At 45.9% G+C, this 20,482-nt stretch overlaps 1 protein-coding gene across 6 annotated transcripts in view; it reads right to left on the bottom strand.

The window, feature by feature from the left end:
* SIDT2 (SID1 transmembrane family member 2) overlaps positions 1-19,580 on the bottom strand; it is a 32,545-nt gene extending 12,965 nt beyond the window's left edge. The window contains exons 1-15 of one of the 6 annotated variants that reach the window (XM_073657077.1): positions 19,412-19,580; positions 16,028-16,331; positions 12,358-12,479; positions 12,112-12,276; positions 11,984-12,029; positions 10,735-10,836; positions 9,454-9,537; positions 9,127-9,226; positions 8,983-9,048; positions 8,015-8,108; positions 7,717-7,775; positions 5,740-5,751; positions 5,045-5,095; positions 960-1,037; positions 77-139 (exon numbers count right to left, since the gene is read on the bottom strand). In XM_073657077.1, the coding sequence (XP_073513178.1) occupies positions 77-139; positions 960-1,037; positions 5,045-5,095; positions 5,740-5,751; positions 7,717-7,775; positions 8,015-8,108; positions 8,983-9,048; positions 9,127-9,226; positions 9,454-9,537; positions 10,735-10,836; positions 11,984-12,029; positions 12,112-12,276; positions 12,358-12,479; positions 16,028-16,201 (1,216 nt within the window). In that variant the 5' untranslated portion in view covers positions 16,202-16,331; positions 19,412-19,580. Of the gene's footprint in view, positions 1-76; positions 140-959; positions 1,038-5,044; positions 5,096-5,739; positions 5,752-7,716; positions 7,779-8,014; positions 8,109-8,982; positions 9,049-9,126; positions 9,227-9,453; positions 9,538-10,734; positions 10,837-11,983; positions 12,030-12,111; positions 12,277-12,357; positions 12,480-16,027; positions 16,332-19,411 lie in introns of all 6 variants that reach the window. The other 5 variants (XM_073657076.1, XM_073657079.1, XM_073657078.1 and 2 more) reach the window with 5 other exon arrangements.
* Between the last annotated feature and the right edge of the window lie 902 nt (positions 19,581-20,482).

Below are 20,482 nucleotides of genomic sequence, written 5' to 3' on the forward strand. Positions count from 1 at the left end.
GTCGGACTGCCTCTGATTGTTTTTAGAGATTGAGGTAATAGAAGTTTCTATTGGGTTTGGAAGCTTTCTGTAGTACCACATAATGAGTTCAGAGGCCGCTGGATAACACTCAGGGAGCGGCGCTTGAACTGCTCCTGGCCTTAGAAATGAGAAATGATGTGTTAGATATTGATACAAAATCTTCCCATAATACTTTTAATAAAAATTGAGAATGATCCCCTTAGACCCTGAGAAATGTAATGCCTGTATAAACTTTATTTAGGCCGACTAAAAGATGTGATCAACCGACAAACGAGCATTTACTCATTCATCGGCTGATCACGGCCATGTTTGAGAGGCCGATTATCATCCTATGCAAAAGGGCCTCTCACTTCTGCATCGGGAGGATAGATTTGCTGATGATGTTGCATCCACAGTTGCCTTTCATGATACGTGCGGAGCCAGCAGCTATCGTACACGCGCACCATTCTGGGAGAGCTGCACAATACCTGATGGCCATGCACACGACCTGGGAAGCGCCGTCGAGCATGTCGTTATTCACTTGAATGAGAGCAGGGCTGTAATGCCCAATGGGTGTGGCAAGTTTGTCATTTGGCACTGCCCATCCTGATTTCCAAATGTGTTACATGGGACTGCAGAGTCTTGAGGAGTAATGTTTCTCCTTGTGGAGAGCGACATGCCTGTGTAAGGAGACTTGTAGGCCATGCAATGTTGTTCTGGCAAATTGAATATGTAAATTGGTTGAAATTGACTTTTAGGCTTGCTACTTTCAATAGGTGGCGCTAGAGTTCTAGTCCTCTTGCTCTCTGAAGAGGCAATATGCATATGAGACTGTAGGGAAACCTACTCCATTGTTGCAACACAAGTAATGCAAATGACACATTGATCCCTATTGTCCCCATACAAGAACATTTATAGTTTGTACATTGTCTCCGTATGAACCGCTCCTTGTACGTTACCTGTATAACTGTACGTGGCCTCGGCTGAAGACATCAGACTTTCTGTACCATCCGGACTCGCAACTGAACTGTTCTCCGCTGCTCAAAAAAAGGAAGAAAGAAGAGCAGTGAGCAAACCTGACAAGATTCAAGGAAAAACTATGGGGGAACCTGCTAAAATAGTGTATTATGAGCCGGTCCAAAGTATGTCAGAGTAAAATATACCAAATGTATTCAAGAAGAATTTTTTTGCCACTGTGGCTGTCTGTGCGCCAAAACTTTAAATCCATTTATGCCAATTTCTGGTACTTCTAATACATGGAGGTGCCCTCCTGCCCACTTCTCAACACCATTCTTACTGGAGTACATGGTGCAGAATTCATTAGGATGCTCACAACACTTAAAGGGGTATTCCTATCTCCAAGATCCTATCCCAATATGTACTAGATGTAATAATAATATTAGAAAATACTTCCAATTAGAAATGTAGTATAGTTCTTCTGATTCTCTATGTCACTTACCCCATGTGCAGGGCATTGTAGTAGCTTAGGTATCCATGGTTACGATCACTAACAACTGTCACTATATGAGTAGTCGTAACCATGGATACCTAGGCTACTGCATAGATCGCCGCACCATTCATTCCCTATGGGGCAGCTGCCTGTTAAGCACTGCTACCTTGTAATTGGCAGTACACTGTGTGCAGAATTATTAGGCAAATGAGTATTTTGATGACATGATACTTTTTATACATGTTGTCCTACTCCAAGCTGCATAGGCTTGAGAGCCAACTACCAATTAAGTAAATCTGGTAATGTGCATCTCTGTAATGAGGAGGGGTGTTGACTAATGACATCAACACCCTATATAAGGTGTGCTTAATTATTAGGCAACTTCCTTTCCTTTGACAAAATGGGTCAGAAGAGAGATTTGACGAGCTCTGAAAAGTCCAAAATTGTGAGATGTCTTGCAGAGGGATGCAGCAGTCTTGAAATCTCCAAACTTTTGAAGCGTGATCACCGAACAATCAAGCGTTTCATGGCAAATAGCCAACAGGGTCGCAAGAAGCGTATTGGCCAAAAAAGGCGCAAAATAACTGCTCATGAATTGAGGAAAATCAAGCATGAAGCTGCCAAGATGCCATTCGCCACCAGTTTTGCCATATATCAGAGCTGCAACGTTACTGGAGTATCAAAAAGCACAAGGTGTGCGATACTCAGGGACATGGCCAACGTAAGGAAGGCTGAAAAACAACCACCTATGAACAAGAAACATAAGATAAAACGTCAAGAATGGGCCAAGAAATATCTTAAGACTGATTTTTCAAAGGTTTTATGGACTGATGAAATGAGAGTGACTCTTGATGGGCCAGATGGATGGGCCAGAGGCTGGATCAGTAAAGGGCAGAGAGTTCTACTCCGACTCAGACGCCAGCAAGGTGGAGGTGGGGTACTGGTATGGGCTGGTATCATCAAAGATGAACTTGTGGGACCTTTTCAGGTTGAGGATGGAGTGAAGCTCAACTCCCAGACCTACTGCCAGTTTCTGGAAGACAACTTCTTCAAGCAGCGGTACAGGAAGAAGTCAGTATCCTTCAAGAAAAACATGATTTTCATGCAGGACAATGCTCCATCACATGCATCCAACTACTCCACAGCGTGGCTGGCCAGTAAAGGTCTAAAAGAATAAAAAATAATGACATGCCCCCCTTGTTCACCTGATCTGAACCCCATAGAGAACCTGTGGTCCATCATAAAATGTGAGATCTACAGGGAGGGAAAACAGTACACCTCTCGGAACAGTGTCTGGGAGGCTGTAGTGGCTGCTGCACGCAATGTTGATCGAAAACAGATCAAGCAACTGACAGAATCTATGGATGGAAGGCTGTTGAGTGTCATCATAAAGAAAGGTGGCTATACAGATCACTATTTTTTTGGGTTTTTGTTTCTGCATGTCAGAAATGTTTATTTCTAAATTTTGTGCACTGATATTGGTTTACCTGGTGAAAATAAACAAGTGAAATGGGATTATATTTGGTTTTTATTAAGTTGCCTAATAATTCGGCACAGTAATAGTTACCTGCACAAACAGATATCCTCCTAAGATAGCCAAATCTAAAAAAAAAACACTCCAACTTCCAAAAATATTAAGCTTGGATATTTAGGAGTCTTTTGGGTTGATTGAGAACATAGTTGTTCATCAATAATAAAAAATAATCCTCTAAAATACAACTTGCCTAATAATTCTGCACACAGTGTAATTGGAGCCGCCTGCACAGTTCTCCTCCTCCCCCCACAGATCGCCTCCTCCCACCACCCCCCACAGATCTCCTCCCCCCACCCCCACAGATCTCCTCCTCCTCCTACTCCCCCCAGAGATCTCCTCCCCCCACCCCCACAGATCTCCTCCTCTTCCCCCCTCCCCCCACACATCTCTTCCCCTTTCCCCCTCCCCCCACACATCTCCTCCCCTCTCCCCCCACACATCTCCTCCCCTTCCCCCCTCCCCCCACACATCTCTTCCCCCCTCCCCCCACACATCTCCTCCCCTTCCCCCCTCCCCTCACACATCTCTTCCCCCCTCCCCCCACACATCCCCTCCCCATCTCCTCCCCCCTCCCCCCACACATCCCCTCCCCATTTCCTCCCCCCTCCCCCCACCCACCCCCCATCTCCTCCCCCTCCCCCCACCCACCACCCATCTCCTCCCCCTCCCCCCACCCACCACCCATCTCCTCCCCCCACCCACCACCCATCTCCTCCCCCCACCCACCACCCATCTCCTCCCCCCACCCACCACCCATCTCCTCCCCCCACCCACCACCCATCTCCTCCTCCCTCCCCCCACCCACCACCCATCTCCTCCTCCCTCCCCCCACCTCCTCCCTCCCCCCACCCATCTCCTCCTCCCTCCCCCCACACACCACCCATCTCCTCCCCCCACACACCACCCATCTCCTCCCCCCACACACCACCCATCTCCTACCCCCACACACCACCCATCTCCTCCTCCCTCCCCCCACACACCACCCATCTCCTGCTCCCTCCCCCCACACACCACCCATCTCCTGCTCCCTCCCCCCACACACCACCCATCTCCTGCTCCCTCCCCCCACACACCACCCATCTCCTCCTCCCTCCTCCCACACACCACCAATCTCCTCCTCCCTCCCCCCACACACCACCCATCTCCTCCTCCCTCCCCCCACCCCCCACCCATCTCCTCCCCCACCCCCCACCCATCTCCTCCCCCACCCCCCACCCATCTCCTCCCCCACCCCCCACACATCTCCTCCCCCACCCCCCACACATCTCCTCCTCCTCCCCCACACATCTCCTCCTCCTCCCCCACCCCCCACACATCTCCTCCTCCTCCCCCACCCCCCACACATCTGTGGGGGGGGGGGGGAGGAGATCTGTGGGGGAGGAGGAGATGTGTGGGGGGTGGGGGAGGAGGAGGAGATGTGTGGGGGGTGGGGGAGGAGGAGGAGATGTGTGGGGGGTGGGGGAGGAGGAGGAGATGTGTGGGGGGTGGGGGAGGAGGAGGAGATGTGTGGGGGGTGGGGGAGGAGGAGGAGATGTGTGGGGGGTGGGGGAGGAGGAGGAGATGTGTGGGGGGTGGGGGAGGAGGAGATGTGTGGGGGGTGGGGGAGGAGGAGATGTGTGGGGGGAGGGGGAGGAGATGTGTGGGGGTGGAGGAGGAGATCTGTGGGGGGGGGGGGGAGGAGATCTCCTCCTCCTCCCCCACCCCCCACAGATCTCCTCCCCCCCCCCACAGATCTCCTCCTCCTCCCCCACCCCCCACAGATCTCCTCCTCCTCCCCCGTTAAGCACTGCTACCTTGAAATTGGCAGGAGTCACGTCTATAGTTTTCATGGTGCATGGACAGTCTTCCCCCTGCACAGTTCTCCCCCTCCCCACCCACACAGCTCTCCCTCTCCCCCAGGACGTATCAAGTTTGTTTTACAAACTCATTTGCAGCCAGACAAAAACACTGTGGATCACAAGCAAGTTTTAGTATTCGAGAGAGTGCTGATTTTAAAATAAAATACTATGCTGCACCGCATACATTTTCAATTCCGTCCCCCTTCAGTAACGAGATCTTACCTATGGAGCCATAACTACAACCATCATATCGCTGATCTATAGACGACTTCCCTGAAAGAAGAGACAGATCAGTGAAAGCAGAACATCAAGTACAACAACATTTACACACTGGGAAGGATGAGCAGAAAAATGGCGTATAGGATACAAACGCTGCTGCCTATGTTCACACAGAGAATAAGTTGGCGGCAGAAAGCAAACAAACCACCGCGGGATTTCTGGATTTGTATCCACCTAAGAAATGCTCCACATTTCTGTGGAGTGCGTTCACACCTACAAGTTTTATTCTGAAGATCTCCGATTGTGGATTTCGCCAGGGGATCTGCGGCGTATTAGCATATGCTAAATGCAGACTTGTTTGCATATTTATCCATGTAGCATTTCTAAGATCATAGATAAAAATCCAGCTGCAAAAAACAAACTTCGGAAACTTTTGGAAGTTTACAGCAAGCGATTCCTACAGATACAAAGGCCGTCCCCGTCACCAGTAGTGACAAGCTTGGACCAGGGTTAAAATTAATTTTAGGGAGTAAACCAGGTATTGCAATGTTAGTAAATGTTAGCCCAATTTCCGTTCCACAGGGATCAATAGATGGGTACGTTGTATATTAGTCACACTGGAGTACGGGAGTGTGCCGGATAATAGACGCTGCATGCAGGGTTACCCACACACTGCTGCCGACCCCCAAATCTCTTACCGAGCAGAGAGGCTGGAAATGGTAAGCGGTAAAAGCAACAAAAAAAATACAGTTATTAACATATAGGAGGATATCCAATACAGAAGGTCAGCAATCACTCCGGCTGTAATAAAACTACATCTCCCAGCATATCTTCACAGCCACATGCTGGGAGATGTAGTTGCAGAATACTTGGCGTGCCGCAGGTTGCAGATCACATACTATAAGACCCCTGTCTATTTTTTATTCCACATGAAAATCAATTCTCATGCATTTTTTTTTTTACTCTACAGTCATGGCCAAAAGTATTGAGAATGAGGCAAATATTAATTTTTCCAAAGTTTACTGCTTCATTTTTTGTAATGGCAATTTGCATATACTCCTGAATGTCAAAGAGTGATCAGCTTAACAGCAATTACTGTACTTGCAAAGTCAATATTTGCCCAGAAAATGAACTTTAACCCCCAAAACACATTTCAACATCATTGCAGTCCTGCCTTAAAAGGAGCAGCTAACATCGTTTTAGTGACTGATCCATTAACACAGGTGTGGGTGTTGATGAGGACAGGGCTGGCGATCAATCAGTCATGATTAAGTAAGAATGACATCACTGGACACTTTAAAAGGAGGCTGGTTCTTGGTATCATTGTTTCTCTTCAGTTAACCTTGGTTATCTCTAAAGAAACACATGCAGCCATCATTGCACTGCACAAAAATGGCCTAACAGGGAAGAGTATCGCAGCTACAAAGATTGCACCTCAGTCAACAATCTATCGCATCATCAAGAACTTCAAGGAGAGAGCTTCCATTGTTGTCAAAAAGGCTCCAGGGCGCCCAAGAAAGACCAGCAAGCGCCAGGACCGTATCTTAAAACTGTTTCAGCTGCGGGATCGGACTACCAGCAGTGCCGAGCTTGCTCAGGAATGGCAGCAGGCTGGTGTGAGTGCTTCTGCACGCACTGTGAGGCGGAGACTCTTTGAGCAAGGGCTGGTTTCAAGGAGGGCAGCAAAGAAGCCACTTCTCATCAGGGACCGACTGATATTCTGCAAAAGGTACAGCGAGTGGACTGCTGAGGACTGAGGCAAAGTCATTTTCTCTGATGAATCCCCTTTTCGATTGTTTGGGACATCTGGAAAACAGCTTATTCGGAGAAGAAGAGGTGAGCGCTACCACCAGTCTTGTCTCATGCCAACTGTAAAGCATCCTGAAACCATTCATGTGTGGGGTTGCTTCTCAGCCAAGGGAATCGGCTCACTCACAGTCTTGCCTAAAAACACAGCCATGAATAAAGAATGGTACCAGAATGTCCTCCAAGAGAAACTTCTCCCAACCGTCCAAGAGCAGTTTGGCGCCCAACAATGCCTTTTCCAGCATGATGGAGCACCTTGTCATAAAGCAAAGGTGATAACTAAATGGCTCATGGAACAAAACAGAGATTTTGGGTCCATGGCCTGGAAACTCCCCAGATCTTAATCCCATTGAGAACTTGTGGTCAATCATCAAGAGACGGGTGGACAAACAAAAACCAACAAATTCTGGCAAAATGCAAGCATTGATTATGCAAGAATGGACTGCTATCAGTCAGGATTTGGTCCAAAAGTTGATTGAGAGCATGCCAGGGAGAATTACAGAGGTCTTGAAGAAGAAGGGGCAACACTGCACATATTGACTTGCTGCATTAACTCATTCTAACTGTCAATATAACCTATTGGTACTCATAATATGATTGCAATTATATTTCTGTATGTGATATAAACATCAGACAAACACTAATAAAAACCAGAGGCCAGCAGATCATGTGAAAATATAATTTTGGTGTCATTCTCAAAACTTTTGGCCATGACTGTACATTGTGACGTTTTAATACAAAATTAAAAAAGTGCTTTGAGATGATTACGTCATGGGGAGAATAATTATTAACTAAAATGAGATATTGGCAGAAGGACAGGACGTATCCAACATGGCCGTGCCAGAGATACATGGAGGATCATAGCTTACCTGTTTCATCATTCAAGGATCCTACAGAGTGAAGCAGGCCGGCTTCTTTCTTGTTTTTTCTACTTGAAGACGACAAAATATGAGAAAGTATGTTATAGGAACACGAGCAATGTATAAACATATATAGGGAAAGTTATGGGGACAATGCCGAAAAACCTCTGCAAAATTGGAGCAGGAATCCTGTTGCTTTAGGCATTGCCTCCAATTTACCCTAGTACTGACCGATGGCAGCCCCCCATATCACGCTCAGCATAGACGGACGCGTATATATACACTATCACTATCGTTCCTTTCTTACCTCCACTGCTCCCAGCAGTATACAACAAGTGCAAAGAGGTAGAAGGACAGGAAGACCCCCAGACAGAACAGCATCCCCCCGACGTAAGTGGTCTCTGAGGGAAGAAGCACATGGGTGACAGAGGCCGGCATTTCTCCCTGGTCGTACACAGAGAATATAGTTACAATCTGGATGAAAAGTTAGTAATCCCTTTAAAAAGGGGTTCTCTAGGATTAAAGCTCATCGGGTTCAGCACTATGGGACTTAAAGGGGTGAAAATAAGTTATTAAGTATCCACAGGAAAGGTGGGGGGTCTGAAAAATTGGCAAAACGGGGTCAGAGGACGCCTGACCACCGTTGAATTCATTCTCTATGGGGCTGCCATAAACAGCAGAGCTCAGCACCCATACAGAACGAATGGAGCAGCGATAGGGTATGTGATCGGTCGCGCCATTCAGACAGGGATAAAAAGTTTTCCTGACCTCCTGATCCCATTTCTATTGGCTGAGCAAGCCATCATCTATCCACTGGATCTGGGAAAACAGACAATCACCAGAATGGGCGACTTGAATCCCCTCTAGTCCCCCTGGCCGCAGGACTGCAGAGCTGGGTGGTGCATGAAGTCTATGATGACCCGCCAGGGGGAAGGTGAGAACTTGCCAAGCTCCTAATACCCCGATCACATCCAGTCCTCAAGGTTTAGTAAGGTCTAAATTTCCACTTATCCAGGGAAGGGTTGTTCCTACCACATTTGGCACCCCAGAGGAAAGAAAAAAAAGGCGAAACAGCTGTGCAGAAGGGCGGCCATCATTATTGTAGTATAGGGTAGTAACGTAAACCGTCACACCCCTCATATACTACAATGGACAAAGCACAAGTCTCCTTTCTGAGATGATAAAGGAGACCAAAATTCGAAGGTAGGGGACATCAGATAATGGGGGCCGTATATATACCCCTGGTGTAACTGATCATGAATTCAGTCTACATACTGCTGATGGCGGGGCTGACCAAGACGTCCAGGGTCTTCTGACGATCTCCGTGCTCCACGGGGGTATCTGAAACATAATAGTCAAGTATTAGAGGAAAAGAAAAACATCCAAGGCAGAAGCTGACGGTGAGCGCCCGAGGTGTACCTGGATCTAATGGATAATAGGGCAGACCCCCACCACACGCCTCATCCTCCGTCTTCACAACAACCACAACATAGAAGCCGCCTTTGTTGAAATCTTTTCTCTGGAATTAATAAATTAGTTTAGGCAACCTGTCACTATATGATAGAGGTCAGCAAATGTGATTGAAGACCAACTTATATGCGATCCATTAGAGGTAATGAGAACCGGGACCGATCCCGCAGATATTAGACCGGGGTGTGCACCAGAAGCAGCGTTCTGGACCTCCTCTATAGAGGTGTGAGAGGACCGGAGGCGGGCTGTAATGTGTTCGCAGGGAAGGAGATTTACCTGGACTGTGATGGCCGCCTGCTTGGTCATTGTCTGATACATCCCAATAAAAGCCACGTTATTATCAAGGTCGTATACTGGACACTGAAGGAAAAGAAAAAAAAAGGAGACTGTTCAATTCTTGGCGATCACAATGAAACTTACTGACCAACTCTGCAAACAATATTATCAAAATCGAAAACTCTGCAGAACTTTTCTAACCCTGGGTGAAAGTCGGGGCGCTCAGAATTTTCACTCTGAGATCGGAGTCTAAGGGGTAAGGTTTCTCCTTGTGGAGAGTGATAGGCCAAGCCTGGCATGTCAGAGTGAGGAGCCTTATAAGCCATGCATGCTCCTCTGGGAAATTAAATATGCAACTTGTCTCTTCAGAGAAGAGGACTAGAACTCTAATGCCACAAGCGATCTGAAAAGTCAATATCGGCCCTTTAATGTTGCAATATGACTTGGGATAAAAGTCTCAAACCAGAATCTCAATTTGCAGACAGTGTTTCGGGGTATTGCTCAGTACAAAGCATGAAATCTGATCTGGCTAGGTGAGAGGCTCTGAACTGGGGTCTAAAGGGTAACGTTTCTTCTTGTGGAGAGTGAGAGGACAGCTTATAAGACTCCTGACTCTGACATGCCAGGCTTGGCACTCTCCACAAGGAGAAATATTGCCCTTTCGACCGCAGTCCAGAGCCTTTCACCTAGCCAAATCAAATCTCATACTTTTCGCTGAGGGGCAAACACCCCGAAACAACGTGTCTGAAAATTGAGATTCTGGTTTGGCTTTTATTCCAAGTCATGTGACCAGGCTCGTTAAAGGGTCGATATTAACTTTTAGGATCGCTGCTTACAATAGGTGGCGCTATAGTTCTAGTCATTTTCCTCTCTGAAGACACAATTTGTACACTCCGATCTTGCACACCTAAATTTGTGTGAACTTCAGGGGCATACCATCCCCCCCCGCCGCCCATCAATCCCTTCGGGGCACATCGCAGTTTATCCTCGATGCTTATCTCCCTTGACAGAACCTAATCCACACTAGACGCTGGACAGATCCTTCCAAAATCAGCAGGTCCAGATGAAATTACTCTATTTATTGGGACCTTTGGTCTCAAGATAAGGAGAGCGTTTCCAATTATATATGATATATTATATTATGTAGTGGCCAACAATGCAATTTCAAAAGGACACCAAAAGTAAGGCATAACTTCATTAAAAATAAAAAAAATAGCAAAATACAAATCTATATTTGAGGACCTTCTGAACATCGGTGCGATATATTTCCAGGGTACGTACCTGAATATCTTGTATGGAGATGACAGAGCAAGGAAATGCAGACGGGGACGTGACTTTCACAATCACAGAGTCGACCTCCGATGGGAAAACATACTTAAAGTACTGCAAAAAGGACAAGAGACCTGGGATATAGCAAAAGTGGAGGCTGCAGGGGAGGTCATCACCATTTGGAAGATGTATTATACATTATATTCAGAGATCGAGATACTGTATGAATCAATCAAGTAAAACTGTGCAAAACCAAAGAGGTCAATAAAAACCCAACAAGCGGGTCACAGTCAGGCATCATGTTCTTCTGGAAGGTTTTTGTACAGTGCTACGTGTCTGGTGTTCAGAATTTGGCCCCTACAATCCTGTGTAAATGGAGCGGTAGTGCACATGACCACTGCACCAATTCAGTGTCTTTGCCAGCAGTGGTCACGCATGCGCACTGCCACTTTATGGAGCGGTGGTCACGCATGCACATTACAGTTCATATATCCGTCACTTACCCTGTTGATAAATTTTGTTTGTGTCAAAAACACCTTTAAAAAAAAAAAAGATGCGGCTGCGCTTACCAAGGGGTGCAGCTCCCACCAAACAGCAAAGAGGGTTTGCTAAAGTAGTTGTCCACTTCCCCCAAAAAACATTTTTTTTCTGACTGTAGTGACTGATCGCAGTGCCCAAAACACAAGTTAAAGTATCTGTCACCGAATTTCACAATAAAATCTGCACACATTATTAAACAGATCTCTTAGACCTGAGGAGGCTGGTGTACTTATTGCGAAATCCACGTCAGGTTTGCTGTGTAATCCTGATATTAAAAGGAGTCCAGCTATAAAAGTTAAAAAGCTCATGAGTGTAATCAGTCTCCATCCACACAGACTGACTGCTGCTTGTATTCAGCAGTGAGAAATCTCATCAGCAGCAGGGAGGAGGGACACTGAGGAGCTGTCAATCAGGCAGAGAAGGGACACTGAGGAGCTGTCAATAAAGCCAATTGGGCAGAGATTGAGCTGTCAATCAGGCAGAGGAGGGACACTGAGGAGCTTTCAATAAAGACAATTGGGCAGAGATTGAGCTGTCAATCAGGCACAGCAGGGAGGAGGGACACTGAGGAGCTGTTAATTAGGATGGATGGGTGGAGATTTTGGTTAAAGTTTCAAAAACAACTATACAGCTATTCTGACATGAATTATCAAGGTAAGTACACCAAGCACACACACATGAAACCGTGCTAACCCCCCCCCCCCCCCCCGTCAACTTATACCTGAGGCTGAGCAGGCGTTGCATTAAAACTGAACCGATCTTCAGTCCTATAAATATATAAAAAAATTTCTGATGAAGTGCACCCCAACAGACACGACCTAAAGCGCCACGCGGGACGCAGAGCCTCACCCCAACACGAAGCTGACAACGTTAGTGACGCGCAGGAAGTAGGTCGCGTTCTTCTCAGACAAGGTAGAGACATCCACGAAGAAGGACTCTGTCTTAGACTCTGCCCGAGTGGGCGGTTGGCACAGCGTGCGGCCGACATCCTGATATTGATAATTACGCTGGTACCTGTGAACAGAGAAATTAGGAGCATAAATAAGAGAAAAAGTGGACAGAGATGGGGCCGTGGTATAATGTGCGGCCACTTACAATCCCCTGAGGGTCAGCGGTACTTGGAAAGACACGACAGCCTCCATCTGCCGGACAACGAAGAGCAGCGGTGGTCCTTTCTGGTCAGACAGCACCTTAACGGACACTCGGACTCCTTCAGTCTTAAGAAAAAAAAAACACAGGAAACGTTGTTTTCTGGGTCACGGAGGAGTCCCCCTCTTATAGCGCATAGCTTATCTGTCATTTAAGGCAACTGTTCAGACTAAGCTGTCATGCATGCATGCTATACCCTGCTGTTGTCACCAGATTTCCCCTCTAATTCAACCTAGCGGGTGTAAACCTGCTGCCATGTCGTCTCCTATACACAGCGCACACAGACAGGAGGGATTCCTGCTCACCTTTCTGTTCAGAAAAGAAGGAGCAGCATAAAGGAGATTATACAACAGTACTGAGCAGTGTAGATGTGAATCCAGCTCTGGAGTGAGATAAAACATATACTAGAAAGCAGCAGCACTCTCATTGTGTATCAGTCTCTCTTCCCCTCTCTCCATGTATACCAATAAAAAGCTGTAATCTGATTCCTCAGTGATTTGGCAGTCCATCATGCTTTGACCAAGATGAATTTCAAGAGGAGAAAAGGCTCATAAGTGGAGAAAGTATATTTCTTTGATAATATAAGGAACTTTGATAATAAATCAATACTACAAGATAAGATAGATTCCAATCTTTAGCAGAGACGCTGTGAATGTACCAAGAGGTTCAGGATGAACACGGCTATAGGCGACTTAACATTGTCTAGAAGGAAATGTGATTATTGCTGAAATGCTTCTCTACTATTTAGAGAAGTCGTAGGTCACCAAAAGAACAAAGACTTCAAAGCGATATAATGTCTGCTTACTTCACATTTATCATTTATTTACTTGCAAACCTAAATAAAGATCTTCTGCAGCAGCTGCCAAGTCAATATCAATAAAAGGTTAATAAAGATGCAAGAAACTCCAAGGAAGACAGTATGTGTACTTCCTGGAGAGAGAACAATGCAGGCAGTGTAGCTGGAAATGCCCACGTCATACACAGGTCGTCCTGGATCCAGGGCCGGTGTTAGGGGAAGGGCAATGGGCAATTGCCCAGGGCCCTTACTCCCTTGGGGGCCCTCAGCTTCTACTGCAGGGGCCAAACTGATAATAGCATTAAAACAATTTAAAAACAATAAATAAGAAATACACACATTTGATATCGCTGCGTTCATCAAAGTCTGATCTATTAAAATATAAAGTAAATTAATCGGTTCCGTAAACGGTGTAATGAAATAAAAAAAAAAAAATCTCCAGAATTATGTTTTCTTGCATTTGCAACATTGCAATAAAATGCAATAACAGGTGATCAAAACATTGTATCTACCCCAAAACGTTACTAATAAAAAACGTCAGCTCGGTGCGCAAAAAATAAGCCCTCACCCGGCCTCAGATCCCGAAAAATGGCAACAAAAAATAAAAATTCTGAATTTTTTTTCACCACTTAAACAAAAAAAGAACCTACACGTTTGGTATCTGCGTACTCGTCCTGACCTGGAGAATCATAATAGCTGGTCAGTTTTACCATATAGTGAACATGGTAAATTAAAAAAACATTTTGGAACTGCATTTTTTTGTTTTTGCAATTTCAACACACTTGGAATTTTGTTTGTTTTCCAGTGCACTATGTGGTAAAGTCAATGGTGTCATTCAAACGTCCAACTCGTCCAGCAAAAAACAAGCCTTCATACGGCTATGAGGATAGAAAAATAAAAAAGTTCATAGGAGTAAACATGTCCGCAAGCACCCAACGAAGGAACAAATGCTGCTCATTCATCGGGATTGTATATGGTGGAACATAAATCCTTGCTCTCGGGAGCACATCGCCCGATTGCAGATGTGCTGCCGATAACATGATCCCGGATGGGGACAGATTGATCTATTCGTGATTGTTCTGTCCCCATCGTTCTTCCTCAGTCGGTGTAAAGAAGCCGGAAAACAAGCGCCGAACGACTTCAATACTGTCGATCGCTCTCATGTAACAGTCTGAATGTTTCTGCGTGATGCTGCAGTATGGGAGTATTTAGGACCCCACTTTTACCCCGGGCCCCACTTTGTCCAACACTGGCCCTGCCTGTATCTACCGGCTACACCACGGCGGCTTACAGAAGACCATGATGCGGAGGCTTCTTTGCGCCCCATATTCATATTCGAGATGCAACATCCGTACCGTCCGCTGTTTATCAGAACCTGATGTTTGTGAAGGACGACGGCTCATTAATAGCCAAGCCAGCCCCCTCCTCCGTCACGGCTGATGCACAGACAGAAGTGGCGCTCACCAACACTGATATCTGAACATACCTGGTGAGTGACGTGACATTGATGCATCACGTGACAGCTGCAAACAATCAGATCATTAATATTCTGTCAGAGCGGACATTCGTTCCAATGGCTGCAGCCGGTCAGCAATATCAATGTCACATCACCGACGGGGGACAGCAACGCAGACATTGCTGGAACACCGCCGCTGTGGGGGGGGGAGAGTATAGATCGTTGCCCCGTATAAAATAAAAACAAATTGACGAGGCCGTGGTTGTTCGATCCTTCTACTGGTGCCTGCAGGTGGACGTCCATGCAGGGGATTTGAAGCTCTGTATTAGAAAAAGCAGAGCTCTGACTGCTATAAAAAATAAAATTCAGGGGAAGAAAATTTGCTTTAAGCTTTGAAGTGTTTCAGCATTTTATTTATTTTTTTTTAAATATGGTCATCCGATTATTCCCCCCATATTGTGAAATATAAATTCAGACATTTCCCAGCAAATCTCTATGGCACCCAAAGATGTAAATGCTCTTAAAGCAGAGAAGACATCTGGCAGCAGGACAGACAGAAGGACGGGTTTATTCAGCGCTGAATGGAAGTCATTATCCGGAATAGTAATCCCGAGCTATAATCTCCGGGAGCAATCTGCTGTATGCACAATCCCAGTACAGCTGCATTTCCCAAAAATCAGCCCAAATGGACAATATTTAGGGGGCATTTCCTCTTCATAAAAAAATAAAACAGATTTTTTTTCTCCATCAAGTGGACCTGAAACCCCGGGGCCCCCTGTATAATTATACCAGTGCCTGTCCTATCATGCACCATATATAATACCGTATTGTTAGCTAGCAGCGGTGCAGACTGCTAGTATGTCGTTTCCATGTATCAGTCACAAACATCGGCTGCAGCCTTTACTATACGGACATTCACTGTGATAACATAATGATCAGCTGCAGCTGATCAGCATCCATGATCAGCTGCAGCGGTCACACAACAGTCACGTGACAGCACTGACATCGGAGCGGCGCCAGACCTGCCAAAATCAGCTAAGCAAACTGCATTTAGAGGGGTTACAAGAAGTTATCACCTATCCCCAAAGTCTGTGAAAATTTCTAGATGGGGGGTCTGACCGCTGGTCGGCAGAAGGGGCATTATGTCTGAATGGATCAGCAGTCCGCATGCTCAGCTGTTATTCCTTTCATCCCCTATAGGACTGAGAGTTCAGCGCCGGCTTCCTCCTTCAGTCCCACAGACAATGACGTGGACTCCTGCTCTATTTTGAAGGGAAGAAACATGGCCCTTACGATGGCCCGACTGCAGCAGGTCCTGACAACAGCAGCCGCAGTGCACCCTGGTTTCCAATGTTCGTCCTTACCTTGTTCCTCAGCATGGTGTGATTGAAGGCATAGATGTTCTGCAGGTCACTGTTGACCGTGTCATTATAATCCTGGTTGAATTCGGCGTCCTTCTGAACGATGTCTTTGGTTGGAGAGTCCCGGAGCCCCTCCACCGTCCATACCAGGAGCAGGATGCAGACGGCGGGCAGCATTTTCCAGCAGCAGCAGCAGGTGGAGGAGTGCGGAGTTCCGGCCGTCCTGTGCACCTTCCAACATCAGCAGAACTTCACACCACACCTTACGCAATCACAGGACTGCATGTCTGAGTCACCGGCCGACGTCCTGCACAGTATACGGGAAGATCAGAGACACGGAAACCATACACTGCAGATCACACGCTACAAGAGGAGACCCCCGAACTATCGTCTGATCACTGAGGCCCCCACCATCCACCGCAGGTGGCCCCAAGTCCCATAAGATGGAGGGTGAATGCTCGACCACTGCTCCACCCAAACTACTCTGCATGGTGGTCCTGTCTAGAGGAGAACTGGGGGGGGGGGAAGGGGGCGCACAATACCTGTCCTAGGTAATGAGAGTCAAGGATCAGACATTAACCCCTTTCCAGCCACAGCCATTTTTGTCCCATTTTCTTTTTTTTCCTCCCCTTCTTCCAAGAGTGATAACTTTCCATCTCCAAGCTCCTATCCCAATATGTAGTAGGTGTAATAATAACAACAAAATACCTCCAATTAGAAATGTAGTATAGTTCTTCTGATTCGCTATGTCACATACCCCATGTTGTGCAGGGCAATGCAGTAGCTTAGGATCATGGTTACGACCACTCATATAATGACAGTTAGCTAGTAAGTTAACTGTTACTGGTCGTAACCATGGATACCTAAGCTACTGTACATGGGATAAACAACACAGCGAATCAGGAAAACTATACTACATTTCTAACTGGAGGTATTTGCTAATATTATTATTGCCACACCTACTAGATATTGGGATAGGATCTTGGAGATGGGAATAGCCCTTTAAGTTTAATTTTTTCATTGAGCAATGAAAATGACAAATGTGGCAACACGATTTTCTGGGTCAGAACCATTGCAGCGATACTAAAATTTAATTTTTTTCTTGAGACAGGTCACTTATTGTTCTATGGATAGAGCTCCATGGGGACCTGTATTTTTACGTGACTAGCAGATGTTTTTATTGATCCAATTCTGGGGTACAAACAAGGTTTTGATCACTCTTTTAACTTTACTTTTTTGTTCCCTTGGGAAATTAGAACCTGTAGATTGTCCGATCTTGAACTAAATGCAGAAACAGCTGCGGCGCGATGCAGGTGAATGGAGTTGTTGCAATCACACATGATTCTGTGACTACAACAAGCAAATTGCAAAAAATCCAATTGGTTCTTCTTACAGTTTTTCGCAACTTGCTTGTCGCATTACTTCGCCGGTTGCAATGTGACCCCATCCACTCGCATTACAACGTAGCAGCAGCAAAAAGCAATTTTTGCCAATATGACCCTTCTGCTGCTTAAGTCGCCCCAAATTAAATGGTCAGAACCAAAACCCCAATATTCCCCCTCCTATTAGAAGCCACAGAGGCCTGACTTGTGAAACTCTGCACCGCAGCTGCAGGCTTCGTTACAATGTATACACAGAAACAAGAGTGTGATCTGCAGAACCAGATTTCCCAGAATAGTTACAGCCATAAAAAGAAGAATGTTTGAGGTTCGATATCTTTATCATCGTACTGACGTGGAGAATCAGGTTTCCGGGTCATTTTTTACTGCACAATAGACACCGTAGATAAAAACAAAGGCGGAATTACATTTTTATATTCACCATTTCACCGCACTTGGATTTAAATTTGTATCAAATAAATTTGTTGGGAATCGAAACAGCCGAGAAATGGTTAAGTAATAAAAAAAGACTCCTAGGTCGGATTTACACTTCTGTTTTATGATCCGAGCCTGGCCCACGATGTACGGACCGACCGCAGGTCTCTGACCCAATCACAGTCACATCATTGATGCCAATGACGGGTGTCACAATTCGAGGACTAGAGAAGAGCGGCAGAGACACAGAAACGCAAAGAAAGGAGCGACAAAGGGAGAGGTCATGCCTCCAACCTCCCGGCATCTCTGGTGCAGTGTGATGTCAACAGTGTCGCGTGATGTAATCGATGCATCATGATGTCATTGGTGTGGCACAGCCTGGTGTCATGCTGTCAGTGCAATGTGAGGTCAACAGCATAGCCTGGCGTGATGTGGTCGGTGTGATGTCATCGGTGCGGCACAGTCTGGTGTGATGCAGTGTGATGTCATCGGTGCGGCACAGCGTGGCGTGATGTGGTCGGAGTAATGTCATCGGTGCGGTAGTCTGGTGTGATGCAGTCGGTGTGATGTCATCGGTGCGGCACAGTCTGGTGTGATGCAGTGTGATGTCATCGGTGCGGCACAGCGTGGCGTGATGCGGTCGGTGTAATGTCATCGGTGTGATGTCATCGGTGCGGCACAGTCTGGTGTGATGCAGTGTGATGTCATCGGTGCAGTACAGCCTGGGGTGATGTGGTCGGTGCAGTGTCATCGGTGCGGCATAGCCTGGCGTGATGTGGTCGGTGTGATGTCATCGGTGCGGCACAGCCTGGCGTGATGTGGTCGGTGTGAGGTCATCAGTGCAGCATAGCCTGGCGTGATGCAGTGTGATGTCATCAGTGCAGCATAGCCTGGCGTGATGTGGTCGGTGTGATGTCATCAGTGCGGCACAGCCTGGCGTGATGCAGTGTGATGTCATCAGTGCGGCACAGTATGGCGTGATGCAGTGTGATGTCATCAGTGCGGCACAGCCTGGCGTGATGCAGTGTGATGTCATCAGTGCGGCACAGCCTGGCGTGATGCAGTGTGATGTCATCAGTGCGGCACAGCCTGGCGTGATGCGGTCATGCAGTGAGGTCATCAGTGCAGCATAGCCAGGCGTGATGCAGTGTGATGTCATCGGTGCGGCATGACACCGATGTGACGTTTCGTCAGGCCAGCTAATCAGAAGAGCGCGGGATGCTGGGAGGTTGGTGACGGCTCTCATGGATCCTGTCTGGTGACCACAGATTAGTGACTGGCCCCCTCGCACCGCTCCTCGCCGGACCCCCACGCACCGCTCCTCGCCGGCTCTACATCCTTTATTACCAGTCACCCTCAGTTTTGACAAAATTCACACAAATTAAAAACATTAATAATAGCACACATGAATTTTTCACGAAAATCATTAAAAAAAATGTGATTCGTTACAAGCAGACTGATGTGTCACCACGGGGAGCCGGAGAGGACATTATCAGTAACACAACCGGTAAACAAGCAAGAGGCACAAGACAACACAAAGCGGGGACCGGCGGTGGCGGCACCGAGCACTCACATCCGTCCTCCCCATCCAGCACTCCGGCCCCGCTCCGCCTACTCTCCCCGGTGTCCGCGCTCTCCGTCCTCTCCCACAACTGAGCCGCGCATCCAGCAGCCGGAAGAGCACAACAACACAGGGGGCGGGGCCAGGATGACGTCACCCGCCTCGAAGGGGAGACATCACGTGACGAGCTGCAGACTGGAGTCACGTGTGCGCACATAAGCGGAGGGGACACGTGACCCGAGGATGGGACTGCTCGACTAGCAACTCCATAATGTGCCTGTTATGTATACCTGTATACCCGAGGAGCAGCTCCCCTTCCCTCTGTATACAACCATTTATGGATTAGGTCGATTTTATTCTTTATATATTAACTAGTATTTGGGGGCTGAAGAGCTGACTACGCACCCCTTCTCTCTAACTATATTATGCTTTTATTATATTGTTTATGTTTTCATTTATTAGATCATATTTATGTATTATATTGTGATTCATTATGTATTATTATATATGTATTTATGTAATTAGATTTATTGTATTTGTTATATTTATGTATTTTTAATTATTTATATTATTTATTAAATATACTAAATACATAATATATATTTAGATATTTTTAGTTATAATTATCTAATAAAAATAAGAAATATATTTTTTATTTATATATTTACTATTGATTTATTATATTTAAATATATCTATGTAGTTATATTTTAGTATTTATTACATTTAAGTATTTTTTATATTTATTTCATGTATTTATTTAGATATTTTGTTATATTTATTATATTTATTTTTTATTAATTTATATTTATTTTATTATGATTTATATATGCATTATTATTTTTTTATATTTATTATATTTAACATTTTTTACATATATTTTGTTATCAGTGTTTGGGGGCAGAAGTGGTGCAGACTACACGCCCCTATATTAAATATATTTATTATGCATATTGTTTATGTATTCAATTATATATATATATATATATTTATGTGTTACTATATTATGTTATTTATTATTTACTATGTTATATATATATATATATATGTAATTATACTTAATTATATTTATATATGCAAGTAT

Source organism: Phyllobates terribilis, unplaced genomic scaffold (genome assembly GCF_046119375.1).
Source record: "Phyllobates terribilis strain yellow unplaced genomic scaffold, ASM4611937v1 Scaffold_12__6_contigs__length_324123572, whole genome shotgun sequence".
Taxonomy (NCBI): Eukaryota; Metazoa; Chordata; class Amphibia; order Anura; family Dendrobatidae; genus Phyllobates; species Phyllobates terribilis.